The 26,918-nt window shown below is 44.3% G+C and overlaps 1 protein-coding gene and 1 long non-coding RNA gene across 4 annotated transcripts; one reads left to right on the top strand and one right to left on the bottom strand.

The window, feature by feature from the left end:
* Positions 1–205: 205 nt before the first annotated feature.
* Positions 206–26,095, top strand: FMR1NB (FMR1 neighbor). Of its 3 annotated transcripts, none has more exons than XM_074277770.1 (6): positions 206–481; positions 5,688–5,911; positions 16,356–16,466; positions 18,368–18,511; positions 21,051–21,147; positions 25,925–26,095. In XM_074277770.1, the coding sequence occupies exons 1-6, from the start codon at positions 303–305 to the stop codon at positions 25,986–25,988; spliced, it is 819 nt and encodes a 272-aa protein (XP_074133871.1). In that variant the 5' UTR covers positions 206–302; the 3' UTR covers positions 25,989–26,095. The 3 variants fall into 3 exon arrangements, with proteins under 3 accessions (XP_074133871.1, XP_074133872.1, XP_074133873.1); XM_074277771.1 differs by lacking the exon at positions 206–481 and adding an exon at positions 2,810–3,058; XM_074277772.1 differs by lacking the exon at positions 206–481 and adding an exon at positions 3,852–3,901 and having other exon boundaries at positions 5,656–5,911.
* Positions 4,421–5,843, bottom strand: LOC141548704 (uncharacterized). The gene is made up of 2 exons (XR_012484038.1): positions 5,489–5,843; positions 4,421–4,562 (listed from the first exon to the last, which is right to left on the bottom strand). It is a non-coding gene; the product is annotated as an uncharacterized LOC141548704 (long non-coding RNA).
* Positions 26,096–26,918: the final 823 nt, after the last annotated feature.

The raw sequence follows: 26,918 nt of genomic DNA, 5'->3' as shown, positions 1-26,918 counted from the left end.
TCCTATTTCCTGATCCACCTCTCCCCTTCAGTCTACAGAATTTCCCAGAGAAGATTTGAGTGTAAAATAGTTTGGTTTACATTTATCAAGGGGTCACAATTTCTCTGATTCTGATTTCCAAGCCTTCAGTCTCATGTAGTTTTGAGCTGGAAGTTTCTAGCGATCATCTAGTTCAATCTCCTTATTTAACTGGGAAAACCAACGTCTGAGAAGTGTAACTAGTTAAAAAAGGTAACAAAGTAAAACAAGAACCTAGGCAGCCCAATGGGGGAGGGCGGGGCAGTTGAGGAGTTAGTAGAAGGATGAGGAATTCTCTAGCCAGGCTCATAGCAGGGTCGAACTTCTGCCACCCCGGGAGTTCTTGGGCTTCCATGGCGACGGAGTTTGTTGTCAGTGCTGAGGAGAGAGGTCTGCTGGAGCACTGGGTGGACCCGGGTCTCACTCCTCTTAGTTGGTGGGCCACAGGGTCTCACTCCTCTCAGTGGGTGGGTCTGAGGGTCTCACTCCTCCCAGTGGGGGGGGCCTGAAGGTTGAGATCAACCTGGTAGTTGACTTCATGAGGGAGAAGGGAAGGCGTGCCTCCACTTCCCTGGCTCTCGCCCACATGCGTCTCCTCTTCTATGTTGTTGGCCTTTGTGCCATGCGGACGCAGGTGTTTGCCTGCAACGATACAGGTCAGTCCCCTGGGCCCAGGCAAAGAAAGGACTCCCTGCCCAATTTCCAGCTTCCCTGCCCTAGGACCCCCCTCCATGGCCGCCCGACCCCCTCCCCCACACTCCCAAGAAGTCCAGTGGGTGATACCAAAAGAAGTAGGGGAGGGAAGAAGCTCCTTAATCCAGGGTCCCCCCCCCCCCCGCTTGTAGTTCTTAAGTGGTACCAACTCCTATTTTCTGATCACTCTTGCCCCCCTCCCCCTCCCGTTCAATCTACACAGTTTTCTTGAGAATGAATGTGAAACAGTTAAAGTAATCTCTCTGATTCTGATTGCCAAGACTTTGGGCCATTGGGATCATAATAGCACTTGAAAACTGGAAGGTTCTAGATCTAATTCAATCTCCTTTCATGGGGGGAAAACTAAGGTCGAGAAGGGTAACTTGTTAAATATGGTGAAGTACAAAAGAACCTACTCTGCCCCTGGGGCAGGGGGAGCAGTTGAGTTAGTAGAGGGAGATGGAATTCTGTGGCCAGACTCATAGAGGGGTGGAACTTCTGGAGCCTCGGGAGTTCTCGGGTTCCATGGCAACGGCGTTTGTTGTCAGTGCTGAGAGGAGAGGGTCCGCTGGCGCACCGGGTGGACCCGGGTCCTGCTCCTCTTAGTGGATGGGCTCGAGGGTCTCGATCCTCTTAGTGGGTGGGATCGAGGATCTCACTCCTCTTAGTGGGTGGGCCTGAGGGTCTGTTTCCTCTTGGTGAGGGGGGCAGGGGGCAAGTGCGTGTCCTCTTGGGGACATTGAGCTTCCTGGGCCATCCCAGCCTGTCATCCGGCAAGATGCGTCTCCTCTTCTGTGTTGTTGGCCTTTGTGCCGTATGGATGCTGTGTACCTGTGATGATCCAGGTGAGTGCCCTGGGCCCGGGCAGAGAAAGGACTCCCTGCCCAATTGCTAACTCTCTGGTAGCTTTAGGACCGCCCCTTTCCCTCCATGCTCCTCCCCCCTCCATGCCCCTCCCCATTCTGGAAAGTATTCCAGAGGGTGATAAGGGAAGTAGTAGAGAGGGATCAGACTTCTTACCTCAGGTTCCTCAGACTCTAGTTATTAAGTGGTACTGCCTCCTGTTTCCTGATCGCCCTCCCCCCTTTCAGTCTGCAGAATTTCCCAGAGAATAATGAGTGTGTCATAATTTCTCTGATTCTGATTGCCAAGCCTTCAGTCTCATGTAGTACTGAGCTGGAAGGTTCTAGGGATCATCTAGTTCAATGTCCTTTTTTAACGGGAAAAACCATCGTCCTAGAAGGGTAACTAGTTAAAAAGGATAACAAAGTAAAAGAACCTATACAGCCCCTGGGAGAGGAGGAATGGTTAAGGAATTAGAAGAGCAATGCTATGGCCAGGTTCATAACCAAGTGGAATATCTGCCACCTTGGGAGTTCTTGAGCTTCCGTGGCAGGGGTATGTTTTGTCAGTGCCAAGAACAGTGTCGGTTGGCACACTGAGTGGGCCTCTGTCTTACTCCTCTTAGTGGGTGGGCCCTAGGATCTCACTCCTGGTAGTGAGTGGGCCTGAGAGTATCCTTTTAGTGTGTGGGCCTGAAGTTTGAGATCAATCTGGTGGTTGACTTCATGAGGGTGAGGGAGAAGGGTATGCACACGTCCCCTTCCCTGCCTCTTGTCCACATGTGTCTCCTATGTTGTTGGCCTTTGTACCATACTGATGCTGTGTGCTTGGGGTGATACAGGTCAGCGTCCTGGGCCCAGTCAAAGAAAGGTCTCCTTGCCCAATTTCCAGCTTCCAGGGTCCTTAGGACCTCCTCTAAACGCCCCTCCAACATGCCACCCCCAATGCTGGCAAGAAGTCCAGTACTACCGAAAGTAGTAGGGGAGGGATCAAACTATTTTACCCAAGGCCCACAGGCTTGTAGTTCTTAAGTAGTACTGACTCCTGTTTTCTGATCGCCCTCCCCCCTTTAGTCTACACAGTTTTCCTAGAGAATAATATGTGTAAAATAGTTCAGTTTACATTTATCAATGGGTCATAATTTCTCTGATGATTGCCAAGACTTCAGTCTCATGTAGTGCTTCAGAACTGGAAGGTTTTAGCGATCATTTAGTTCGGTGTCCTTATTTAATGGAGGGAAAACCGAGGTTCAGGAAGGATTAGTTAAAAAGGGTAATACAAGAATCTAGTAAACTCTTGGGGATGAGGGGCAGTTGAGTTAGTAGAGGAGGAATTTTATGGCCAGGTTCATAGCGGAGTGGAATTCCTGCCACCCTGGGAGTTCTTGGGCTTCCATGGCGACGGAGTTTGTTGTCAGTGCTGAGGAGAGAGGTCTGCTGGAGCACTGGGTGGACCCGGGTCTCACTCCTCTCAGTTGGTGGGCCACAGGGTCTCACTCCTCTCAGTGGGTGGGTCTGAGGGTCTCACTCCTCCCAGTGGGGGGGGGGGCCTGAAGGTTGAGATCAACCTGGTAGTTGACTTCATGAGGGAGAAGGGAAGGCGTGCCTCCACTTCCCTGGCTCTCGCCCACATGCGTCTCCTCTTCTATGTTGTTGGCCTTTGTGCCATGCGGACGCAGGTGTTTGCCTGCAACGATACAGGCCAGTCCCCTGGGCCCAGGCAAAAAAAGGACTCCCTGCCCAATTTCCAGCTTCCCTGCCCTAGGACCCCCCTCCATGGCCGCCCGACCCCCTCCCCCACACTCCCAAGAAGTCCAGTGGGTGATACCAAAAGAAGTAGGGGAGGGAAGAAGCTCCTTATTCCAGGGTCCCCCCCCCCCCGCTTGTAGTTCTTAAGTGGTACCAACTCCTATTTTCTGATCACTCTTGCCCCCCTCCCCCTCCCGCCCCCGTTCAATCTACACAGTTTTCTTGAGAATGAATGTGAAACAGTTAAAGTAATCTCTCTGATTCTGATTGCCAAGACTTTGGGCCATTGGGATCATAATAGCACTTGAAAACTGGAAGGTTCTAGATCTAATTCAGTCTCCTTTCATGGGGGGAAAACTAAGGTCGAGAAGGGTAACTTGTTAAATATGGTGAAGTACAAAAGAACCTACTCTGCCCCTGGGGCAGGGGGAGCAGATGAGTTAGTAGAGGGAGATGGAATTCTGTGGCCAGACTCATAGAGAGGTGGAACTTCTGGAGCCTCGGGAGTTCTCGGGTTCCATGGCAACGGCGTTTGTTGTCAGTGCTGAGAGGAGAGGGTCCGCTGGCGCACCGGGTGGACCCGGGTCCTGCTCCTCTTAGTGGATGGGCTCGAGGGTCTCGATCCTCTTAGTGGGTGGGATCGAGGATCTCACTCCTCTTAGTGGGTGGGCCTGAGGGTCTGTTTCCTCTTGGTGAGGGGGGCAGGGGGCAAGTGCGTGTCCTCTTGGGGACATTGAGCTTCCTGGGCCATCCCAGCCTGTCATCCGGCAAGATGCGTCTCCTCTTCTGTGTTGTTGGCCTTTGTGCCGTATGGATGCTGTGTACCTGTGATGATCCAGGTGAGTGCCCTGGGCCCGGGCAGAGAAAGGACTCCCTGCCCAATTGCTAACTCTCTGGTAGCTTTAGGACCGCCCCTTTCCCTCCATGCTCCTCCCCCCTCCATGCCCCTCCCCATTCTGGAAAGTATTCCAGAGGGTGATAAGGGAAGTAGTAGAGAGGGATCAGACTTCTTACCTCAGGTTCCTCAGACTCTAGTTATTAAGTGGTACTGCCTCCTGTTTCCTGATCGCCCTCCCCCCTTTCAGTCTGCAGAATTTCCCAGAGAATAATGAATGTGAAATAGTTAAGTTTCCATTTATCAATGTTTCGAAATTATTCTGATTCTGATTGCCAAGACTTTGGGTTGTTCCGGTCATAATAGCACTTGAAAGTTGGAAGGTTCTAGAGATTATCGAGTTCAGGCTCCGTTAACGGGGAAATCTAAGGTAGAAGAAGTGTAACTTGTTAAATATGGTAACAAACTAAAGTGTAAAAGGAACCTAGCCAGCTCCTGGGTTAGGGGGGTGGTGAGGAATCATAAAGGGAGATGGAATTCAACAGCCAATAAAGGGAGATGGAATTCAACAGCCAGTTTCATAGCAGCATAGAACTTTTGGTGAGTTCTTGGGCATTCATGGCAACGGTGTTACCAGTGCTGAGGAGAGAGGGTCCTCTGACATATCAAGGAGCCAGGGTCTGATGGCATACCAAGTGGGCCCAGATCCTGCTCCTGTTACTGGGTGGTCCTAAAGGTTGAGATCAACCTGATGGCTGACATCATGAGAATGAGTGAGAAGGGCAGAAGCATGCCCCCTTCCCTGCATCTTGTCTATATGTGGCTCCTCTTCTATTTTGTTGGCCTTTGGCTCCTCTTCTATTTTGTTGGACTTTGTGCCATATGGATGCTGTGTGCCTGCGATGATGTAGGTGAGAACCCTGGGGCCCAGGCAAGGGAAGGACTCCCTTTAGGACCTCCCCTCCCCTTCCTGTCTCTGGCTACTCTGCCCCTCCCTACTGCTGGCCAGTAGTCCTGTGGATGATCCCAAAAGTAGTATTGGAGGGATCAAATTTAACCCAGGTCCATGGACTTGTAGCTCTTAAGTGGTATTGATTCCTATTTCCTGATCCACCTCTCCCCCCTCTAGTCTACACAGTTTTCCCAGAGAAGATTTGAGTGTAAAATAGTTTGGTTTACATTTATCAAGGGGTCACAATTTCTCTGATTCTGATTTCCAAGCCTTCAGTCTCATGTAGTTTTGAGCTGGAAGTTTCTAGCGATCATCTAGTTCAATCTCCTTATTTAACTGGGAAAACCAACGTCTGAGAAGTGTAACTAGTTAAAAAAGGTAACAAAGTAAAACAAGAACCTAGGCAGCCCAATGGGGGAGGGCGGGGCAGTTGAGGAGTTAGTAGAAGGATGAGGAATTCTCTAGCCAGGCTCATAGCAGGGTCGAACTTCTGCCACCCTGGGAGTTCTTGGGCTTCCATGGCGACGGAGTTTGTTGTCAGTGCTGAGGAGAGAGGTCTGCTGGAGCACTGGGTGGACCCGGGTCTCACTCCTCTTAGTTGGTGGGCCACAGGGTCTCACTCCTCTCAGTGGGTGGGTCTGAGGGTCTCACTCCTCCCAGTGGGGGGGGGCCTGAAGGTTGAGATCAACCTGGTAGTTGACTTCATGAGGGAGAAGGGAAGGCGTGCCTCCACTTCCCTGGCTCTCGCCCACATGCGTCTCCTCTTCTATGTTGTTGGCCTTTGTGCCATGCGGACGCAGGTGTTTGCCTGCAACGATACAGGTCAGTCCCCTGGGCCCAGGCAAAGAAAGGACTCCCTGCCCAATTTCCAGCTTCCCTGCCCTAGGACCCCCCTCCATGGCCGCCCGACCCCCTCCCCCACACTCCCAAGAAGTCCAGTGGGTGATACCAAAAGAAGTAGGGGAGGGAAGAAGCTCCTTAATCCAGGGTCCCCCCCCCCCCCGCTTGTAGTTCTTAAGTGGTACCAACTCCTATTTTCTGATCACTCTTGCCCCCCTCCCCCTCCCGCCCCCGTTCAATCTACACAGTTTTCTTGAGAATGAATGTGAAACAGTTAAAGTAATCTCTCTGATTCTGATTGCCAAGACTTTGGGCCATTGGGATCATAATAGCACTTGAAAACTGGAAGGTTCTAGATCTAATTCAATCTCCTTTCATGGGGGGAAAACTAAGGTCGAGAAGGGTAACTTGTTAAATATGGTGAAGTACAAAAGAACCTACTCTGCCCCTGGGGCAGGGGGAGCAGATGAGTTAGTAGAGGGAGATGGAATTCTGTGGCCAGACTCATAGAGGGGTGGAACTTCTGGAGCCTCGGGAGTTCTCGGGTTCCATGGCAACGGCGTTTGTTGTCAGTGCTGAGAGGAGAGGGTCCGCTGGCGCACCGGGTGGACCCGGGTCCTGCTCCTCTTAGTGGATGGGCTCGAGGGTATCGATCCTCTTAGTGGGTGGGATCGAGGATCTCACTCCTCTTAGTGGGTGGGCCTGAGGGTCTGTTTCCTCTTGGTGAGGGGGGCAGGGGGCAAGTGCGTGTCCTCTTGGGGACATTGAGCTTCCTGGGCCATCCCAGCCTGTCATCCTGCAAGATGCGTCTCCTCTTCTGTGTTGTTGGCCTTTGTGCCGTATGGATGCTGTGTACCTGTGATGATCCAGGTGAGTGCCCTGGGCCCGGGCAGAGAAAGGACTCCCTGCCCAATTGCTAACTCTCTGGTAGCTTTAGGACCGCCCCTTTCCCTCCATGCTCCTCCCCCCTCCCTGCCCCTTACTCCCTGTCCCTCCCCTCCATTTCCCTCCCCATTCTGTAAAGTAGTCCAGAGGGTGATACTGTAGAGAGGGATCAGACTTCTTATCTCAGGTTCCTCAGACTCTAGTTATTAAGTGGTACTGCCTCCTGTTTCCTGATTGCCCTCCCCTTTTAGTCTGCAGAATTTCCCAGAGAATAATGAGTGTGAAATAGTTAAGTTTCCATTTATCAATGTTTCAAAATTATTCTGATTCTGATTGCCAAGCCTTCAGTCTCATGTAGTACTTCTGAGCTGGGTTGGTCCGAGGGACAGTGTCTTAGTGAGGGTCAAGGGTAGCTGCAGTCTTTTAGTGAGGGTCAAGGGCAGGCGCGTGTCCTCTTGGGGACATTGAGCTTCCTGTGCCCTCCCAGCCTGTCATCTGGCCAGATGTGTCTCCTCATTTATGTTGTTGGCCTTTGTGCCATATGGATGCTGGGTGCCTGTGATGATCCAGGTGAGCGCCCTGGGCCCAGGGAAGGAAAGGACTCCCTGCCCAATTGCCAACTTTCTGGTGGCTTTAGGACCTCCCCTCCATGCCCCTCCTCAGTGCAATAGAGTAGGGTGATATGGAAAGTAGGAGAGAAGGATCAAGCTGCTTACCCCAGGGTCCGGTAGTTCTTAAGTGATATCCTCCTTCCCTTCTGTCTAAGCACTTTTCCCTAAGAATGACTTAGCTTTACTTTTATCAAGGGAGGATAATTTATCTGATTGATTGAGAAGCCTTCTGGATTGTAGTCATTTTAACCCTTCAGAACTGGAAGGTTCTAGAGATTATCAAGTTCAATCTCCTTATTTGGGAGGAAGAAAACCGAAGTTGGAGAAGGGTAACTTGTTAATATGGCAAAAAAGTAAAGTACAAAAAAAAACCTAGCCAGCCCCTCTGGGAGGGGGTGGGGGAAGAGTTCCTAATGGGAGAAGGAATGCTATGGCCAGGCCAATAGAGGGAACTTCTGGCTCCTCAGGAGTCCTCGTGCTTCAATGGCCACGGCGTTGTCAGTGCGGAGGAGAGAGGGTCTGCTGGAGCACTGGGTGGAGGCGGGTCCTGCTTCTCTCAGTGGGTGGGCTTGAGAGTCTCACTTCTGTGAGCGGGCCTGAAGGTTGAGATCGACCTCGTGGTTTGGGGGTGGTTGAGGAGTTAGTAAGGGGAGAAGGAATGCTATGGCCTGTCTCATAGTGGAGTGGAATGTCCGGCTCCTCTGCAGTTCCTGGGCTTCCATCCCAATAGAGTTTGTTGTCAGTGCTGCTGAGAGATTGTATGCTGGTGCATTGGGTGGGCCAGGGTTGGGCTCCTCTTTATGGGTGGGCCCAAGGGTTTTACTCCTCTTTGTGGGCGGGCCCAAGGAGCTCACTCTGATTGGTGGGTCGGTCTAAAAGTTGAGAACCTGGTGGTTGACTTTGTGAGGGAGAAGGGAAGGCCCATGTCCCCTTACCTCATCCACATGCGTCTCCTCTTCTGTGTTGTTGCCCTTTGTGCCATATGGATGTTGTGTGCTTGCGATGATCCAGGTGAGTGCCCTGGGCCCAGGCAAAGAAAGAACTCCCTGCCCAATAGCCAACTTTCTGATGGGTTTAAAGACCGCCCCTTTCTGTCCTCCCCTCCCTCCCCCCAACTGCTGGAAATAATCCAGAGGGTGATACCGGAAGTAGCTGCTTGCCTCAGGGTCCAGGAATTGTAAAAGTTCTTAAGTGATACTGCTTCCTGTTTCTGATAGCCCTCCCCCTTCCATCTACACCGTTTTCCCAAAGAACAATGTGTGTGAAATAATTTAGTTTACATTTATCTAGGAGTGGTAATTTCTCAGATTCTGATTGCCAAGCCTTCAGGCTTTTAGCTCATTATAACCCTTCTTAGCGGGAGGTTTCTAGAGATTATGGAGTTCAATCTCCTTATTTAGGAGGGGGAAAACCCAGGTCAGAGAAGGGTAACTTGTTAATATGGCAACAAAGTAAAGTACAAAAAGAATCTAGCCAGCCCCTGGGGTGGGGGAGGAGTTCATAATGGGAGAAGGAATGCTATGGCCAGGCTAATAGAGGGGTGGAACTTCTGGCTCCTAGGGAGTCCTCACTATTCTATGGCCGTGGCGTTGTCAGTGTGGAGGGGAGAGGGTCTGCTGGCGCACTGTGTGGAGCCGGGTCCCCGCTTCTCTCAGTGGGTGAGCTTGAGGGTCTTACTCCTGTGAGTGGGCCTGAAGGTTATTGGCTTCGTGAGGACGGGAAGGCAGGCTCGTGTCCCCTTTGGGAACATTGAGCTTCCTGGACCATCCCAGCCTATCATCTGACCAGAATGCTCTTCTATGTTGTTGGCCTCTGTGCCACGTGGATGCTGTGTGCCTGTGATGATCCTGGTGAACACCCTGGGCTGAGACAAAGACTCATTGCCCAATCGCCAACTTTCTGGTGGCTTTAGGATCCCCACACTGCCTTGCTGGCAAAGTAAGCTCAAGCGGCTCCTAACCAAACTAGTAGAGAGGGATCGAGCTTCTTACCCTAGTGAATATGGGCTTATAAGTGGTACTGACCCCTGTTTCCCGATCGCCCTCCCTGCTTCAGTCTACATAGTTTTCCCAGAGAAGAATTGAGTGTGAAATAGTTCAGTTTACACTTATCAATGGGTCACAATTTTTCTGCTTGCCAAGCCTTTCGCATCATGTAGCACTTTAGAGCCGGAAAGTTGGACCGATTATCTAGTTCTACTTATTTAAGAGGGAGGAAAACGAGGTCCAAGAAACGAATCTGGTTAAAAGTGGTAAAAAGCTAAAGAAACCCTGTCCCTGGGGGCGGGGGTTGGGGGGGATGGTCTGGTGGCTGAGGAAGTAGTAGAGGGCGAAAGAATTCTATGTGCTGGCATGTAGCGGAATGGAACTTCTGCCGCTTGGGGAGTTCTTCGGCGTCCATGGCTGCAGAGTTCGTTGTCATTTCTGAGGCAGTTAGGGTCAGCTCGCGCATCAGGTAGGTTCCAGAGTTGGAAGATTCTACGGGTGTTTCATCTGTGGGTCCAAAAATGGTAACAAAATAAAAACAGCAAAACATAACCAGCCATAAGGTCAGGAGGCAGGGAGAAGGGAAGGAGAAGGAGTAGGGTGGCAGAGGGATAGTAGGGCTGGGAACGCAGGGGTGTACAGGCAATAAGGTTCCTGGCCAAAGGTATCTGCTTCCCCATACCCTCTAGGTAATTAGGGAGACCCTAATCTTTTTTGTTTTTCCTTCCCCTAGCAGTTTTCCTGGTACAAGGAATAGCAGAATTCCCTTGGCCCCCTTGTCTAAGCTTAGACCCCAAAGAAATCTGAGCTGAGCTTGGCCAGAAAAAAATAAGTGGGCATTAAAAACATGATAACAGCTAAAACCCTCAATTTCTCAGAGTAGCAAATGTTGCTTCTGTTGCCCCCAAGTCCTTTGGATTATAAATGTATCATTGCATTTGACCTTAGGTTTAGATGTATTGCAGATCTTAAAATTTTTTAAAGAAAAAAAACATTTGTATTTCTACTGTAGATTTTTTCCTGAGGTTTTATTTGACTGGATCAAATGAAATAATACATATGTAAAGCACTTTGCAAACCTTTAAGCACTACATAAGAGATGACAATTATTTAAAATCATGCCATCTTGGCAGAACCTGCTAAAACATGCCTTCTGCAGGCAAAGCCTTTAAGTGGTTACCATAGTGACATATGAGGTAATATTAGGCACTACCTCAACAAGAAAGCATTTGTCAGGAATTATGTCAGCTAAGACAACACCAGTTAATAGTACAAGTTAATTTGCATTATATATTGGCACATTTATCCTTTCACAAAAATAACAAGGATGGAAGAGAAAATGATCCTATAGAACATTTGGGCTCAGGTATATTTTAATTCAAGAACATTTTTATAAAGCTAGACAGATAATAGAAATGAGATAGAACAGGACTTTACATTTCGTTTTTATTAGGAAATTCTTTAATTTTTATATTTCTTTGATAGCTTTTATTTTCAAAATACATGAAAAGATAGTTTTCTACCTTTCTAAGAGGATCTAGATCAGAGATATACATGTGGCTATTGTAGGTCCGATTAGATTTTAATTAAGTGATTAAACATTGAACAAATATACAATAGAAATGTGAATATGTAGTTTTAAAGATAGTATACCATTTGGAGATAACCTCATGTATATGGTTTAATGACCACTTTTATTTAATTTTTAATATCACTCATCTAGTTGACAGTGAAATTACCAAATTTGGACTCATATCTCATACGATTGGTTATACTTGAAAGTAAAAAATGGCAGTTTGTCTTAAGTGGTCTGCTTTCACAGTGTTTATAAGGGAAAGACTCTGGACCTGACAGAACACTCATGAAGGAGACTTGCTGAAGGTACCACAATTGGTACTTAGTAATTGTCAAAGATGTCTCCAAAAGATTTCAACTAAGAAAAAATAGGCTCTTCCATTTGCATGTAGATAGCTGCTAACAGCTAACATTTATAGAGTAAGATTTGGAAATCACTTTACATATTATCATTTCATCTTGTCCTCTAGACAACCCTGGGAGGTAGGTGCTTATTTTGACACACTTCACACACTTTACAGATGAGGAAACAGGTCAAATGAGATAATGTAAGCTGGCCAATCTCACAGCTGGGGAATGTCTGAGATAATCTTCCTAACTTCAAGTCTATCCCTCTAGATTAAGAATTTCATCCCTGACTGGCTAGGTAGCAGTAAATCCATTAGCGTGATGTAGGGAAACTTTAGTGAGTGACCATAAAGGTCTCCAAAGAGAAAGGAATTTGCTATTGAAGGACATGGGGGTGACCCTGGGCAAAACGTTTAACCCCTCTCGACCCCAGTTGCCTTGTTCCTCAAATGAAAGGGTTAGTCTAGATAACTTTCAAGGTCACTTCCATCCCCAGATCTGATTATTTCTTAAGTACTTGAAGGGTTTACAGAAACTTTCCACTTCATAAAGATAAAAAGCCTCCTTATGACCCAACATGAGGGCTTCTGTTCTGCACTCATGGTTTAGACCCAGACCAATGCCCAGGAGAAAGGAAGTATCCTGTCTCCCGTGACCTGTCACCACCAGCTTAGCTTGACCTAGTCCTCAAGAGCAATAGAAGATTAAAGAGGTTGCTCCCAGTGATTAGAGGCCTGCTTCATAGGCCCCTTAGAGCACCATGACTATCAACCTGGCCCCAGCACCAAAAGGATTCTCATGAGGAAGAACAAAATGATGCCCCAGCCTCAAATCCTTCACCTTATCTTACCAGAAGCTCCTCAAAGCACCATGACTATCAAACCACCTGGCCCCAGCACCAAAAGGATTCTCATGAGGAAGAACAAAATGATTGCCCCAGCCTCAAATCCCTAACCTTATCTACACCATAGGACCTTTCTAGTGGCCATGGCCTTCCCCTGCTCTAATCAATGAGTACCTTTTCTAGGAGCTAAATCCTACTTCCTGTTCCCCTAATTCCTATTTATTTTTGGCCTTGGTTTCCTTAGTGTGTCCTATTTCTCACAATAGGCAACTTAAATTTTTACCAAACTGAATTCAGTCACTGCAGAAAAATTCCTAAGCCCTCCCTGAAATTTTCCTTGTCTCTTCCCAACCACCTCTGTTCATGGCAGACTTTATCTCTCCTACCTTTCGTTCTGGCAATCTCCATTTCTTAAGGATATCTCCTTATCCAAGACCCCTCTCATCATGTACAAAACGATTACTACTTTTCCACCCTAATACTGTTCCCTTCCAATACCAGGAGAAGCTTCCCTTGTAACAAAAACAAAGATAAACTAGCCAACACATTAGTGATGACCAACAATAGAGTGTCATTTTACACTTTGGGTCCACTGCTTTTGTCCATCCTCTGGAATGAATATTTGTCATCTGTTTGAATTCTGCTTTGGATACTCACCATATTTGTGACTTCTCCTGAACCCTACTTTTCTATGAAATGGGAAGCAGAATAATCTCCACTTTTAGCTTTTAGCACTTTTAGACTTTATACTTTTCATATAGAATCTCATTTGACCTTCAAGCCCCCCTAAAAAGTAGATTCATTTATTAGCTCCATTTTTCAGAAGAGGCAACACATTGAGAGGATCACATGGTATTAAAATGTCCCAAGGAAGCCTGGAATTGGGATCTTCCCAACTCCAAGGTCAGTTTTCTGTCCACTTAACACTACCTCAAAAAAGAGAATCAAATGGGAGAATGACTAAAGCTCTCAGCAAGCCAAAGTAGTATATGAAATTGAGCAATTATCATTCTTTGCCCTGTTTGAGTGCTTACCCACTGCTTTTCTCATACTCTCAGCACCCTTGCCACTTGAGTTAAGTTTTGGCCTGGCAGGAAGAGTTAGTAGTGTTGGACTACTCTGCCACCATCTCTTAATCTCTGATTTCTAATCTGTTCTATCCTCTTCCACTTTATGGATAAATTCATTCTATTCGTATTTAGAGCCATGACCCCTACATTTCCCTTTAAATTATATTTAGCCGCCTTTCTCACTTCATCTCGACTACTGCTATCCATCTATCCTCCCTCACACTCCTCCCCCCTCTTCCCTACCTTCTCTTAACCCCTCTCCATCCTACTCTGTTGAGGTTACAGTGCTGCCCCCTCCTCTCACCCCATCCATCGTAAAAATAATTCTTTACATGCATGCCTTATCCATACATGGTACCTTCGCAAAAAAATAAGGGGGTTGGGAGATATGATTTGAAACCCCTTTTAGCTCTAAATCTCTGATCCTATGGCATCAAGTGACTTGCAGTAGAAAGAATTCTGGACTTGAAGTCAATAAGACCCAAGTTCTAGTTCTGCCTCAGACATATACTATTGTGTGACAAGATGCTTAATCTCTCTACACATCTGCACATCTATCCTTTACCCATAAAATCAGAGTTGGACTAAGTGATTCCCCTCCATCTTTAAATCTGTACTCCTAAAATCGGTCTGTCCTTTGTTCTCAAAAAGGACCTTGACATTAGAGAGGACATGTAAATTGGAAACAGGGAGACACTAAGGTGTTTTCCAAAATCATGCAAAGATGTTTCCCTCAAAAGGATTCCCCTTGTTAATGGCGAAATTCTCCAAATGCCGTTGGCAGAACATAGGTCCAGAAATCTTGAGATTCTCCTTAGAAATGTGAAAGAGGCCAGGATAGCCACTCATGCTGGAAAACCCACGCCAATGAACATGCATATTTTTGCCCAAAGTAAAAACTGACAGCTGAGCATTAAGAGGGAGCAGAACAAAAAAGGTGGGTCGATCTTAGAATTTACAAAGCACAAAAGTCTGGGACCACCCAGTGTAGGAGAAAACAATTCTACATACATCAGCGGGCCACTGTTTAATAGGGCAACTATTCCACTGTGTGATGGACAAGCAGCTACTCTGAATAGTGCCCAATCTCTGTATTTGGGGCAGAAATTTGCTACACTTAAATGAGCTGGGCCTACAATGGAGTAGGGAGAATAGAGATTTTTTTTTCCCCATGATCCCAATGTGATTGCTGCTAAAATTGTCAATCTCTTTGAGGTATTTGATTTAAACTATTTTATGTGGCCTTCAAAGACAGAAAATTGTGAAAATAACAAATGATCCACAGAGCAATAGAAAGATGTAAGTGGCCTACGGCATGCTGCCAGCAACAAATTGCTTACAAGTAGTTTAAAAAGATAGCAGCTGAAAAAGGTGAACTCACTTCATCCCGAGACGGACAGGCTACAAGCAGGTCAACTTGAGTGGCACATTGGCACCCCCTGCCTGGGACACTAAACTAAAAGCATAGAGAATGGTAGGTTAATTATGGAAAGCTGGGATAAGAATTACACAATATAAATGGGGAAGATTAGTTTTGGTAGAATGAATATCATTTCTAAAAACTTTCAAAATATCAAATGAATTAATACTGGGCTCTGCTGCCAACTAGTAGTCCGACCTCCACTTTTCTTGGTCTTGGTTTTCTTAATATTCTAGTAAAGAGTATTGGACTATCCACATCGGACCATCCCCAGTCCGTAATAGATTTTTACTGGTTCATAATATATTACTGGCAGCTAGATGGCACTTCAGTGGATAGAGTACGAGGCGTGGAGTCAGGAAGACTCATATTCTGAGTTCAAATCTGGTCTGACACTTATTAGCTGTCTGACCATGGGCTAGTCATTAGGTGATCCCAGACTCCTGTGGTTTGTAAATTTTAAGATTAGTCTATCCTTTGTTATTCTGGTTCCTCCCTTACTGTTTGCCTGTCAATGTTGACCTTCCCTGCCTTCAGTGGAACTTGTGTGTGAAGACACAGGAGATAAACAGTGGAGGAAAAAAAGCTAGAAAAGTGAGCAAGCATGGAGGATGCAGATGAGAGCACAGAGCAAGGGGATTAGTGTTAAGGAAGAAGAGCATATCTTTGAGACTAGAAGAATGGATGAAACATGCTTTTTGATGGGGAGGAGGGAAGAGGAAAGAGAAGTGTGTCCAATTGGATGGCCCGGTTTTTTCTCACTGAAGCAGGAGGGGCAGATCTTTCTACCAAGAGTATTTCTGATGTGGATTTCCTATAGCTAATAGATGGCCAACAACATGGAAGAGTGGGAAAACCCCTGAATTTGGGTGCAAGGGACTTGAATTTAGATGCCTCTTCTCCAGCTTTGTAGCTGTGTGGCTTTGAACACATCCCATTACCTCTCTAGGCCAAAGTTTCCTTCTCTGAAAATGTAAAGGCTCAGTTGGACTTGATAATGCCACCAGCTTAAACACATAGCTCAAAATGCTCTGATCTTCATGTCCCCAAGTTTTCAGTAACTTTGATAAATGATAGAGAAGTATTTGTAACTTGAAGCTTTAATTTAGTTTTTTAGCCTTGTCACTTGGTAGTTGTCTGACTGTGCGCAAATCATCTGATTTTTCTGGCCCTCATTTCTTCCATTGTAAATTAAAGATAGTGCTCCTCATAGGATTGTTCTGAAACTCAAATAAGAAAATGGCTATAAAGTACTTTGTACACCTTAAATGTGTTGTATATATAGTCGTCGGTTATTTTTGTATCATTGTGGAATCAGCCTTCCCTTTTAAAAATGTATTCAAATTATTTAAATGTAAGAGCAATAGTAAATTTTACCTTCTGTCCTATATATTTGAAAATATGTTTAATTTTACACAATAGCTACCTGCTGATTAGAAAAGGTATCGTTACACCCATTTGAAATCTTAACTTTTCCATTTATGATTAGGGTTTTTTTTTTGTTTTTTGTGAAGCTATTGGGGTTAAGTGACTTGAACTCAGTTCCTGCTGACTGCAGGGCTGGTGCTCTTATCCACTGCACCATCTAGCTGTCCCCATAGTATTCTTTCTACGCTTTCATAAAGTAATTAGTAATAAATACTTGACTATTTTTGGGTCCAAATAACCTAATTCATAAGTGCTTTCAGGTCTGGCAGTACAATTCGATAATATTTTGGAAAGGGAAGCGAAGTCTATTCACGATACGGAAACAATATTAGGACCACAAGATGATACAGGTCATTTCTTCTATCCGAAAAGTAAGTGTCCTTAAACATTTGGACTCTCCTATCCCGCTTTTGCCTAGCACATAGCAGTTGGTTAAAAATGTTTATTAGATTGTTGAATTGAAGTGAATGAAATTTGCCCTTCTATAGCTATCTGGTAGTAACTTTAAGTCATTCCCCAATGATTGACCTTTGGAGCAAAGCCTGAGATTCAGTCAGTTATCCCAGGTTTTGCGAAATATGAGCCTTCTGTGGCATTTGGCCAGGTGTTGGGAAGCCCTCATGTTATGGACTAGACCAGATGTTTTTTCCATCTGTCTTGCTGATTTTTTTTTAAAGGTCAGATTTCATCTCCAGCATCACTCTATAATACTGTACTTAATGTGTTTCTCAGACCTGTAGTTGCCCCGTGAGAATAATTAACCACAATGAGACGTTTCCCCTATCGGAACATATTTGGTGTCCCTTCAAGGAGATGCGCCATACATGCTACCACATGAATTACAAAGATAAATCAGTTATTTAAAATTATGCAAAGATATGCCAGAAATAATTGGAAGTTATTAGTATGTTAACAGAGCATTCCATCAATTGCTTTGTTTCTACTCCAGATTTAAACGCTGCCCCAATCTGTGACCTTGGCCTAATATATTTCATATTATCTGTGTCCTTGTTTCCTAGTGTATGAAATTTCTACAATAGTTCCTAGTTGGAGGACAGTTGCAACATATGCCAAAAGCAAAAACTCATTTTTTTTCCTGTGCAATACCAATACTAGAGATAATAGTAATAACTGGGGTAATACAATGATTTAGCCTTGTGGGGTCTTAGAAGCAGCTATTTTACATTTCCATGGCTATCACATGGGCCAGGTAAATTGGCCCATGTACATGGTTCTGCCCTGTCCCTATCTATATCAAAAATAGTTCTGATTATGGTATTTTCACAAGATATTTCTTTCTGAAGTGTGCAGAAACAGCCACTGCCAACTGGAACCCCAAACTTGATTCTCTGGCCTAACATTGACAGAATAAAATTCAGGTGTTCCATCTCAAGGAAAGCAGAGAATCTAAGTCAAATCTTAAGAAAATTTTGACAATCAGTTGGGTTAAAATACCTTTGTCCTAAATTGATCAAGTGTGTCTTAAGGATCAAATGAGAAAACACATGTATGATACCACTAATATTTTAAAGCTCTACATAAATGTATTATCCCTCCCTCCATAATTGACAACATGCGTAAAGACATTTTACAGAGCTTTAAATGGTGTCAAAAGTGTGGAGTTAGAATAAACCATGCACACTTTTCTGCCAGCTGCTGCTGCTACTGCTGCTGCTTTCCTTTTAATAGTCTGTCATTCTGCTGTTGCACAATGAAACAGTCTCTTGTGAGTGAAAACATGATAGAGTTGAGGTATTGCATCCTTGACCCAAAAGACAGTCTGGGAAAAACCACCACCTTCCCTTTGGGCAGACATCGATCTCTTCAGTTTGGAAGGGCTGTGATCTTATGGTTTGTCTTTAGTTCCCCTTTGACATGCTGTGTTTGTAAATTGCCTGCTCTGAGTCTGGATGTTCTTCCTACTGGTGAAGCCACATCAGAATCTGCAAACTGAGATACCTTTCAGGACATGTCTTTGGAAGATGTTTTTTTCTTAACTTGTTGACAACTCATGCATCTTCTGTAAGTTCATCTAGTAGCAGAAACCTGACCTGAGATGGCCTGCTTTTGATTTTTAGTCTTATCATTTCAGCAATCATTTTTTTTTTCTTTCAGTGGACAAAGTGAATTTTCCTTTCTGTTTGTTTGTGGTTCTGGAAGACATTTGGGTCATAGTAGTTACTCTAATGGGGTGAAGGAATGGGATGAGGGATTAATGGGGAATTGATAGAACTACTGCTAAAAATCTCCCTTGAATTTTTGCCTCTAAAAGCCTGTAGAGTCAACGAGGGAGAACAAGTGGAACCGTGTCAAGGAAATCAAGACCTTAATAAGACCATGTGTTTAAAATCTAACTGCTGCTTTTCTTCAAAAGACAACGACGAAACAACATCATGCTATAATCCCGTAGTAGACAGTAAGCTTATCTTCTAATGGTTGGTATGGATCTAGTGGGAAAAAAAATGCAGACTGTTTACATGGCAAAAGTTTAAATTCTGGGGCCCCAGGCAGAATTTTGCAGTCTCCCCTCTAGTCCCAGGCACATTCCATTTTTATTAATCCCTTCTTAATGTACAAACTGGGAATTGCCCCAAAAGCAGTATTTTGGGTCAATTATGTGGTAACAATAAGAATAGTGTGTGAGATTTTTCTAATGCAATGAGTTCATAAAACTCTGTTTTGGAAAGAAATCACAAATCTCTCTGGCTCCCTGGCTCTCACTCTCAATGTCCATCCCTTTCTTCCTTCTCTCTCTCGTCTCCATGACACTTGGGATGATACTTTATCTTATGAGGAAACCTCAGTAAGGAGTGCGTGCAGTCTCCTAGCTTGAGACAGTTTGTTCTTGTGCTAGATGTCTCTTCTCCATTGGATCCCCTGAAGCAGGATATGGCAGAAGGTCAAGAATGACATTTAAATGAATCAGGACACATTGGATCAAAATCCTTGCTGCCCAAGTGACGATGGCCAAGCCACATTTCTTCTTAGAGCCTCAATTCCTCTATAAAATTAGGGAGGTTGGACTTAGTACAATCCAAGGCTGCTTCTAGTTCTATATGTTTTGTCCCCTGAAATGCCCTCAGCACACACCTGAGAGTAAGGGGATGCTTTTTCCAAACTGGAAAGACACCATTCTTGACTTTGTGGCTGATGGATGCTAATAGCAGTCCATTTTTCTTGCTTTGGATTTTCCCATAATTTTGTATCAGGATTTTAGGCTTTTAGGAATAGAATCATTTTTGCCTTATAGGAGTTATCATTTTTTTCACATTAACATTGCACGTGTTTTGTGTCTCTGAGTTGCTATATGTCAAGCCTCAATCCACCATTATCTAGAAGAATTGACTTAGATATTTCCACAGGGTTTCTTGTGTTTTTTTGGAGGGGAGAAAGAAGTTGTTTTCTGGTTATATAATTTTTTTCCACTAAAATTCTCTGAGAGACCAGGGGAGCAAGACCCTGACAACCCAGAGAGAGCAGCTTCAAGCACATCTGTTATTAGCTCTGTTCTGAGAAAATTTCCACTGTTGTGGAGGGTGTTAGATTTGGAGTCAGGAGAAAGCTGGATTCCAATCCTGCCTGGCACACTTGGTAGCTGGATGATGCTGGGCTACTTACTTAATCTACTCTCTGATCTACTAATCTACTCTGATCCTCACTTCCTCTTTGTAAAGGGAAGATAAGAGTATCTATCTCCCAAAGTTGTTGTGAGGCTAAATTGAGTGCTCCTCCCATTATGCACTTTGCCAACCTGAAAGCACTATCTAAATATTGGTTGTTCTTGTTATTATCTTGGGCCCCATACCAGACTGCATCTCAGGGCTGACCAGGTGCAAAGAAGCTCAATGCTGAAGTCATCTTGGGTGATGAATTTGTTAGCACGGCACTTCTCAAAGGCCGTTTTCTTAATTAGAGCTGTTCTGGCAGTGGGGAGTGGGGCGCTCCCACCCATAAAATGAGAAGTCTTTAAAAAAGCAATTTAAAATGGCATATTTTTCAATCATAGCAATAACAAACATTTATGTAGTGCTTTAAGGTTTGAAAAATACATTTCTTGATAAATCCCACAGTCACCCTGTGAGATGTCATTGTACACATTTTATAGATGAAGAGACTCAACTCTGAGAGGGGAAGCAATTTACCAGAGGGCATACAACCAGTATGTGACCCAAACCAGGTTCTCTTTGAGCCAGGCCACTGTTCTTTCCATCACATCAGGCGAGTGTTGGCCAAGCTTTTGAGAATATGTGGTCATTTCCCAGTACTTGAGGATTTAATGCTACAAAGTCCCGTAGAAATCATTTCTTTAAAAAGTTAACTCAATCACTTTTCAAGTCCCAAATCTTGACTGAACATGTAGTCCTGTGAGTTTAACACCGTCACATAATATTTGCTATTTATTTGTCAGTATAGTTTTTATAGTTTATATGAAAGAAAAAAAGACTTGTGCTGAGAATGACAACTCCCCAGCTCTTTTAGGATGTGCTTTTAAAAGAATGAAAGTTGAAATATTCTGCTGTAGCTACTTGATTCTGCAATTAATTTAATGGGGTGTAGTTTGAAGTCAACATTTAAGATGCCATTACTTTACCAAGTTAACTGTTTGGAGATGAATTAGCTGCTCGAGTTCCCTGTGATGTATAGCATATGTCCACAAGGCAAGCAGTTGTATAGCCTAGGAGGGAATGCCTACGATGGATCACAATCTGTTGACAAAAAAAAATAGCCTTATTTTTAGTGAGCCACGTTTTTACAGGGCAGCCTCAAGCTGCATATCGGAAGCCCCTTTGCACCATTCGTGGCACATAAATTATCTCTTGTCATGAACCAAGAATGTTTTCTCCAGCTGGATGAGCTTAATTAATAATCTTCGCCAAAAATTTGATGAAAGATCACTCGTCTTTGGCTCACTCGAGTCACCAAGAGGTTAATAAATCCTGTCCTTTGTCCAACAGATGTCCAACTGACCCTTCGCTTTTTTGTCATCGGAATTGTATGCTTGATTCTGCTCGGATGTCTTCCCATTTGTTGCTGCATCCTTTGTCAGCAAAGGTACGCGAACATGCAAGTATCTTCCATTTGTTTCTTATTTTTCTACTACTGGAGGTTTTCTTTCTGTCAGACAATCACTTGTGGGTTCCAAAGCATGGAGATTGCGTTTCAGTTCCTTTTCTGTCAATGGGGAAGGCAACCTGGAGGCTTTTTTGAAATCCTCATGAGGGTTTCTGTGATGTTTGCATAAGCGTGTTCATTTTTAAAAGCTATTCTACTATACTGCCTCGTTTGTAGCTATGCTGCAGAAGTACATCTGTTATTTCACCTCTGCCTTGTGTTCATGCTCTGTGCTCTTTTTTTTCTTGGGGAAATTGTGCCAGTATGGACTACTTGCAAATGTAGACAAATGGGGCTTGTGTAAATTTAATGCCATTATCTTAATCATATATATGGCCTAATAACACATTCTCAAATTGAGCCTGAGCCTCTTCTTTGGTCACTAATTGGGGTCAGAAGTACTCGCAAAGCTAGCTAGCCCAGTGTGGCCCAGCTCTCCAACCCCAGCAGGCTGTAAGTGGAGAAAGATCATGGCGGGGAGGAGGAAGTGGCCTCATTGATTATCTTGGGGGTCAACTCCTTGGCAAAGGGGCTCCGGCATATTTACACTGATAAAATACTACTTGAGTGGGGTGCTTATTTAATGCAAATGGTCAGACTTTCAGCTGGATATACGTAAATGCTATTCCAGAATTTTGCCTTCTTCCTTGGAGATCGAATTACAAATTCCTACTACATAGACAGATCGGTACTAACAGTCTGGAGATGACAAACGTGTCATTTTCCTTTCAAGCAGTATGAGTCCAGATTGCACATGATCTGTCAAACTTGGAAGAAATTAGCAGAAAGAGCAGGACTGCCCCACCAAAGCTGGCCAGTAATGGTACTTGCCTAGTAATAACTTAGGAAAGTTGTGTATAACACGGCATGAGGGATTTGGAGATTGCAGCCTGTAGACTGCCTTGTTCGCAGAGGGCCTGTCTTCCTAGAGTGTGGGAAGGCCGAGAGAGTGGTTAAACAACACTGGTAGAAAGGAGTCCTGAAAATGGCCTACAAAATCATCATCATCCTTTGCTTTTGGAAATAGGACACAATGTTCTTTGTGTTTACGTGTTTCGCTGAACTCTGTAATCTGACCGGAGATGTTCTTTGGAAATCCTGGATCTGGTCATTAGCCACCTGCTGAAAGGTTTCCAGTGTCCAGGCCTCTCTGTTTTTCTAAATCTAGCTTTCAGGAAAAGAAAAGAAAATCCTCCCAATTCTCAACACAGTGCTAGTTTTAGAGAAATATTGTAAAAGAACGTTTTGATCACTATCAGAGTACACTGGAGCCTGCGCTAACACTGCACTTGTTAGAGTGGGAATTCTCGCCCCATCTGAGGCATTTGTTACTGATGTAAAGATCAGTTTACCCTATGAGATGGTTCCATCATGAAGCTGTTTGAGCGTGGTGTATGATTAGCTCTGATTAGAGAGAACCTCAAGTCCACAGTCAGAAGTCCTGGGTCCAGGTTCTAGCACTGGATTTAAAGGGCAAGGATCTGGCTTCAAATCTTGTCTTTTAATACTCGTTAGCTCTGTGACTTTGGACAGAATATTTCATGGTCTGAACCTCAGTTCATCTCTAGATAGAAAAGTCATATTTAGGCTTCACAACTTTTTTCTAAGAATCAAATAGTTAAAGTACTAAAATGTGGCCAGAAAAAAAGTGATTTGGAGTCAGGAGGAACTGAGCTTGAATATTACCTCACAAATCCAGTATCTGTATGATTCTGAACAAGTCATTTCACCTCTGCCTGCCTCAGTTTCCTCAGCTGTAAACCGAAGATGATAACAGCACCTACCTCCCAAGGACTGTTTTGAGTCTTTGATGAGATCATATTTATAAAGTGCTTTGCAAACCTTAAAGCATTGTAAACACGATAGTTAGCATCACTGTTGTTTTTGTTATTACTCTTCTGTGTCCTCCCCGACCTCTCCTATTTTGATTTCCCTCACCCTCCTCTTACTAAATGGGGTCTTTTTCAGGCTCCCTAAGGACCCCCTAATTACTGAATCATCATTTTGTTTAGCTTTTCAGTACCTTATCCTCTCTCAATAACTTGGCTTCCATGATAGTGCAGCCTTGTGTCTGCTCCTTTTCTGGTTCTTTTGCCCACTTTTCTTCCTTCACCTGTTTCCAAAGTGTGGGTATCCCTTCAGGCTCTGGCCTCGGCCCAACGTTTTCTCTCCAGCTTTCTCCCTTAGCAGACTCCTCTTCTTCCATGTCTTTAATGATCTGGCTCTTACTGTGAATCTGCAGGTGGTGATCTCATTGCCCTCTGTTGGTATGAGCTTGGTTGGGCTGGCATGTGTTGATAGGGTCACTTGTTTCTTGATCCGATGTCTTCTTCCAGCTGCCTGGCTTTAGCCTATAGCGTTCTCTGCAATATTTACATAAGATGAGTGGGAACCCGGTCCTTGCTCCCTCTGCGCCCTGTGCAGTCATTCCTGCTCTCGCAGCTGACTGTAGAGCCCTGACAACAGGGCAATTGATGAGGGATTCTGAATGCCAGAGACTGGGGGGATTGTACCTTCTTAGAAAGTAATTCACTGTCCTCCTCTTGGAGAAGGCCCAGCTGGAACGCCTCGATCAGCAGAGAGTTGAACCAAAATGTTAGCCTAGCCCCATGGGGTACGTGCTCAGCCCAGCCGTTTTCCAAGAGCAAGGCATCCCCAACTCTGCCTCGACTGCTTCTCTGTGACTGGGAACTGGGCCTGAATAGTCAAGTCACTTTGACCTTTCATCAGGGCACTTTGTAAGTTAAAAGACTCGGCAGTTACTTGCTAGGATTCTTATTGTTATAGCAAAGCACCTCCATTAGGCATCTCTCCACTGAATATACTGTATGAAAAAAATGTGTAAAAATGACACGTCCTCTATTGTCTTTTCTATAAACTTTGGAACTAAATTAATGGCAAGGCCAGTCACATAAAAAGACAGCAGCACAGCCTAGGCGATGAGGCCGGGACTGAGAGGCACGAAGAGCTGAGTTCAAATTCCGATTCTAATACTAGCTGTATCACTCTGGATATGTCACTTTGTTCATCTGAGTTTCATTTTCCTCAAATGGGAATATTCATCACTGTGGTAAGTACCTTGCACAGTTGTGAGGATCAGAAGAAATGACAAATAGGAAGTGTTGTGTGAGGCACTAGAAAAATCTCGTCAGCCTCCAGTGATACCGCTAACGAAGGAATCCAGCTCCATTTATCATTGCCCTTACACACTGACATGAGAGTTCTGTCCCCAAACATTGGCATGCAGAGAGCTCTTCATCCATGTGCATGACCGCAGCCCTTTGGGTAATACAGGAAGCACAGGAATGCTAGCAGCAACCAGCATGCCGCCTTCCAAGTTCCAGCATTGAAAAAGCATCCGGTGTCCATCAGTTGGAGAATGGTTGGGTAAATTGTGGTATATGAAGGTTATGGAATATTATTGCTCGGTAAGAAATGACCAGCAGGAGGAATATAGAGAGGCCTGGAGAGACTTAAATCAACTGATGCTGAGTGAAATGAGCAGAACCAGAAGATCACTGTACACTTCAACAACAATACTATATGATGATCAATTCTGATGGAAGTGGAAATCTTCAACATAAAGAAGATCCAACTCACTTCCAGTTGATCAATGATGGACAGGGGTAGCTGCACCCAGAGAAGAAACACTGGGAGGGGAATGAAAATTGTTAGCACTAATATCTGTCTGCCCAGGTTGCATGTACCTTCGGATTCTAATGTTTATTGTGCAACAAGAAAATGATATTCGCACACATGTATTGTACCTAGACTATATTGTAACACATGTAAAATGTATGGGATTGCCTGTCATCGGGGGGAGGGAATAGAGGGAGGGGGGGTAATTTGGAAAAATGAATACAAGGGATAATATTATAAAATATATATATATATATAATAAAAAAAATCAAAAAAAAAAAAAAAAAAGAAAAAGAAAAAGCATCCGGACACGTCCTTGTAAAGTGTGTTTAATTGCCCTGCAACATAGAGTCCAGAGGTAAAAATCATTTTACCAGGCCTTCTCCATATTTTGTTCAGAGATGTTCCTGTGATGTTTTGCCCCAAGTCCTGTTTCTTGGCACTCCTCTTTTGTCCACGTCATCCCAGTAATGGCGTTTGGAGAGAAAATGAGTGATCCTTGGCAAACCGTAGCCCTAAATTGGGGATCCAGGAGCTGCTTATCAGCCCAGTCCTGCCCTTATGAGCTGGATAATCTCCAGCAAGGCCTGTTAGCTCTCTGAAGCTCAGTTTCTTTCTTTGGAAAAAGAGAGGGTTGAATGAGATGGCCTTGGAGGTCATTTTGATTTGTAGGAATGACATTTTGTTAAGTAAATACTGAATGAACAACTTGCTTTTGAGGGACACAACTTTTAAGTTCTCAGGGGAGGGAGCAGCAAGATCTAGAGAGGGACAAGATGCATAATGAGACTGTCTAGGAAAACCAAATTTCTACCAAGGTTGTCTCAGTGGTTGGAGGCAGTTTGGATGGATTAACCATTGACTTCAGCTTCACAAATATCATTCTGTGGGAACGGAACAGTCTGGGAGAACTGACCCGATGATATGATTAATGGGAACGGGATGGGTTTGTTTTAGTAATCTCTGAGACTGAGCTGGTCCAGAGTTCTCATCAACAGCACCTGTTCATTTCTAGTCTTAACACGACCCTTTTGCTGCTAACTGACATTTGAAATGCGACCTTTCTTTTTTTTTATAGGCAGGCACACACTATAAGAGGCTTCTGGTATTTGACCTACCCAGACAAGAGGATCACGCCATAATCACTCAAATGTGGTCGAACATCATAGAAGAAAAAACTTTTTTCTTTGCTTTACCACATCCATGATTGCATGTTCAATAAAAATATGTGGCTTTTGCCTCATATAAATAATTTGTCACTCCTTCATTGTCTAGCTGAATAAATCTAAAACATATAGCTCCGTTATGAGAAGATGATGTGGTAGGTAAATTGGGACTATTTTTTTTTTTTTTTTTGCCATTTGGGTTAGGTGGGAATTAAAAGGATCCCACCTACAATAAGACCTAGGTAGAGCTCTAAGCCAAGGGTACTTTCTTAAGTGATCCATAGTCCCTTCTAATGAAGTGAACTTCAGATCTTCCAAATGATCTGAGTTGCCTTTAGGGCTATACTTTCATAGGGTTACAGTCAAGCTAAACATAGAACGGCAATTTCATCGGTTAACGTACAATATATAGGCTAAATATATGAATCCCAGCATAAATTGGATGAAACTATCATAATCCGTAACCTAAGTAAGTGCTCATCAGCTGTGTTCAGTAATCATAAAACAGTCACCTTTTTCTCTTGGAGAAAGGATTGGCCCAGAGGTACAAAAATATTTTGGAGGACTTTCCATGTAGCTGTGATCTCTGTCATGCTGGGCTTGCTCACCGTTACAAGGCAAAACAAAGGTGGAAGACCTAGCATCCTATAGTTGAGCAAGTGAACTTAGAATCTACAGTTTACAAATCTGGGGCCTCAGATACCAAACTTTGATAGAATTTTCTCCAATTTTGATTGGAGCAGAATAAGGGTTCAAGAACAAATGATTAATCTCAGTAATTTTATGAACATGACCCTTTTCCCTGCTTGGAGCTACAGGAAATAGGATCTTTCCTGTGGCTCCCCCTCTCCAAATGAACAACCACATTTCATTGTAATCTTTTTCTAAACCTATGTAGGAAGTTCT

This window comes from Sminthopsis crassicaudata, chromosome X, assembly GCF_048593235.1.
Source record: "Sminthopsis crassicaudata isolate SCR6 chromosome X, ASM4859323v1, whole genome shotgun sequence".
Lineage (NCBI taxonomy): Eukaryota > Metazoa > Chordata > Mammalia > Dasyuromorphia > Dasyuridae > Sminthopsis > Sminthopsis crassicaudata.
This window is presented reverse-complemented; position numbering and strand designations above follow the sequence as displayed.

Bases quoted from the DNA above. Each gene is read 5' to 3' on its own strand.
- FMR1NB (XM_074277770.1), top strand. From the start codon at position 303: ATGAGGAATTCTCTAGCCAGGCTCATAGCAGGGTCGAACTTCTGCCAC. The intron at 5,912-16,355 runs GTCAGTCCCCTG...AAGTGCTTTCAG, and splicing joins GTTTGCCTGCAACGATACAG to GTCTGGCAGTACAATTCGAT. The intron at 21,148-25,924 runs GTACGCGAACAT...TTTTTTTTATAG, and splicing joins TGCATCCTTTGTCAGCAAAG to GCAGGCACACACTATAAGAG.